Raw genomic sequence first — 1,858 nt, forward strand, 5'->3', positions numbered from 1 at the left:
GCTGCACCCCGTAGCCGGCGCCCATCCACGCTGCCGACGACTGCGTCTGACTGCGGAAAGAGGAACGAAACCACTTTGTTAGGCAAAAAAAAAAAAAGGGGGGGTGAGTAACGAGGCAGAACTTCGCGGAGAATTTGGGGGTCCCCAGACTCCAGGTGCAGAAGGACCTGGCCGGGGTCCAGGCGGTGCGAGCAGCGGCTGCGTCGCATCTTGTCCTGGTTTGAGCGACACCGGACTTAATTCCTCTTCTACTGCTTGGGAAAACTGCACTTTTAGAAGACTCCAGTGCGTGAATTTGTGAAAATATTGACTTTCTGGACGGGCTGGAGAGTTGGGCTTCAAGGTCTCAGTGTTTTCAAGCATGCCAGGTGCAGGGATGAGGAGGAGCGAGACCTGGGCACTTGACCCAAGCTGGCCAACAGGATTATTTCATACCATCAATGTCACATTCCCTATAAATTAGAAAGTTGGCTGCAAAGTTCTCTTTCTCCCTTGATGGCTGCGATCCTGAGAACTTCATGCCCTGATGCCGGACCCCTGAGGCCTTCCCTTTCTCCTGCAGTCGTAACGCTCGCAGTGTCCGACATTTGCTGTTTGCTGCTGGGAGTGCAGAGCTTCCTACTGATAGAATTGGCTGAGTATGATCTTTGCATATTCTGTATTGGTATCGGGATCAATATTGGTTCTTTAGTGCTGTTAATGTTAATTATCTAATCTTACTCTATTAAATCTGCTTATACTTCAACTCCCATGTTTCCTTGTTTTTCCCGATTCCCTTTCCCAGGTGGGGAGGGGTCATCAGGTGATAGAATGATTGTCTAAACGACAATAAATTGTTATGGGTTTCTCAAATCCTTAGATCCCACAGAACTTTTCAACTAGTACAGGGCAGCTAGGGGAAATAGGTACCATAACGTGTAAAAACTCTGCCAAGGAACCCAAATAAGACCTTTTCTTCAGTAGGGAGGGAAATGTCCACAGGGACTCTGAGAAGCTTTACCATCTTCATGAGCCAGACGTTCTGCCTCTCGTTCTAACATGGCCCTCTCTGTATCCACCTCCATCACACACTGTAGAGGGGTCTTGTCACTGGGAGGCATCTCTCGGGTCAGGTGATAGATGTCAATATGCTCGGGGATGGGCACTTCTCGTTTCCCAATAGCTGACAAAAGCATGGATTTCCCTGTGTGCAGACAGACACTCCACAATTAATTGTTGGATTCAGTGAGATACAATGTCACAGAGAAACGGAAGAGAGGCAGCCAGATCCCATTGACCCCCTCCCTTTCCAACCCCAGAAAATCCTTGGGAATTTCTTGCCCAAGAAGCCAGGATAATTAGAGACACAGCAGACCCTACTGCCTCACTGATACAGGCTGCCCTTCCAGCTAAGGCTCACCACCCCAAGGACAGGATTAAGACAAGCTCCTCTTTGGAAACCACTGCAGGTCAGCCTTGGCCTAGATTTAGGGAACTATCTCTGCTGTACACTTCCTGCTGTCTAACCAAGTCTGACATCTGCTACCAGGACCCCAGAGTCTAAAGACTTCCAACATGAAGGAAAGTAATGCACTCATCACTAGAAAACCTAAGCGTCTTCCTGAAAGTTAAACCAGCCGGTTACGGGGCGAGAGAATAATTGTCTAAACGACAATAAATAGTTGTGGGTTCCTCGCACCACAACAACGAGCGACCGCTCTGGCTTTCCGGGGGCAGAAGGAGGGAATATTTTCAGAACCCTGCTCTAAAAAGCTCTACTATCCCTCCTTATCCTTACAACCTCCGAGTCCGACGCTCCTCTTCCTCAGTCCGTGCTACGGGCAGCGCGCGGAAGGAAGAAGCCGTTCACCCGGCACCG

The 1,858-nt window shown here is 49.5% G+C and overlaps 1 protein-coding gene across 1 annotated transcript in view; it reads right to left on the reverse strand.

The window, feature by feature from the left end:
* The window catches only part of TIA1 (TIA1 cytotoxic granule-associated RNA binding protein), a 23,039-nt gene that overhangs the window by 2,948 nt on the left and 18,233 nt on the right, over nt 1-1,858 (reverse strand). The window contains exon 12 of the mRNA XM_009889097.1: nt 3-50. Coding sequence (XP_009887399.1) covers nt 3-50 — 48 coding nt within the window. The remainder of the gene's footprint in view (nt 1-2; nt 51-1,858) is intronic.

This window comes from Charadrius vociferus, unplaced genomic scaffold (assembly GCF_000708025.1).
Source record: "Charadrius vociferus isolate BGI_N301 unplaced genomic scaffold, ASM70802v2 scaffold2157, whole genome shotgun sequence".
Classification (NCBI taxonomy): domain Eukaryota; kingdom Metazoa; phylum Chordata; class Aves; order Charadriiformes; family Charadriidae; genus Charadrius; species Charadrius vociferus.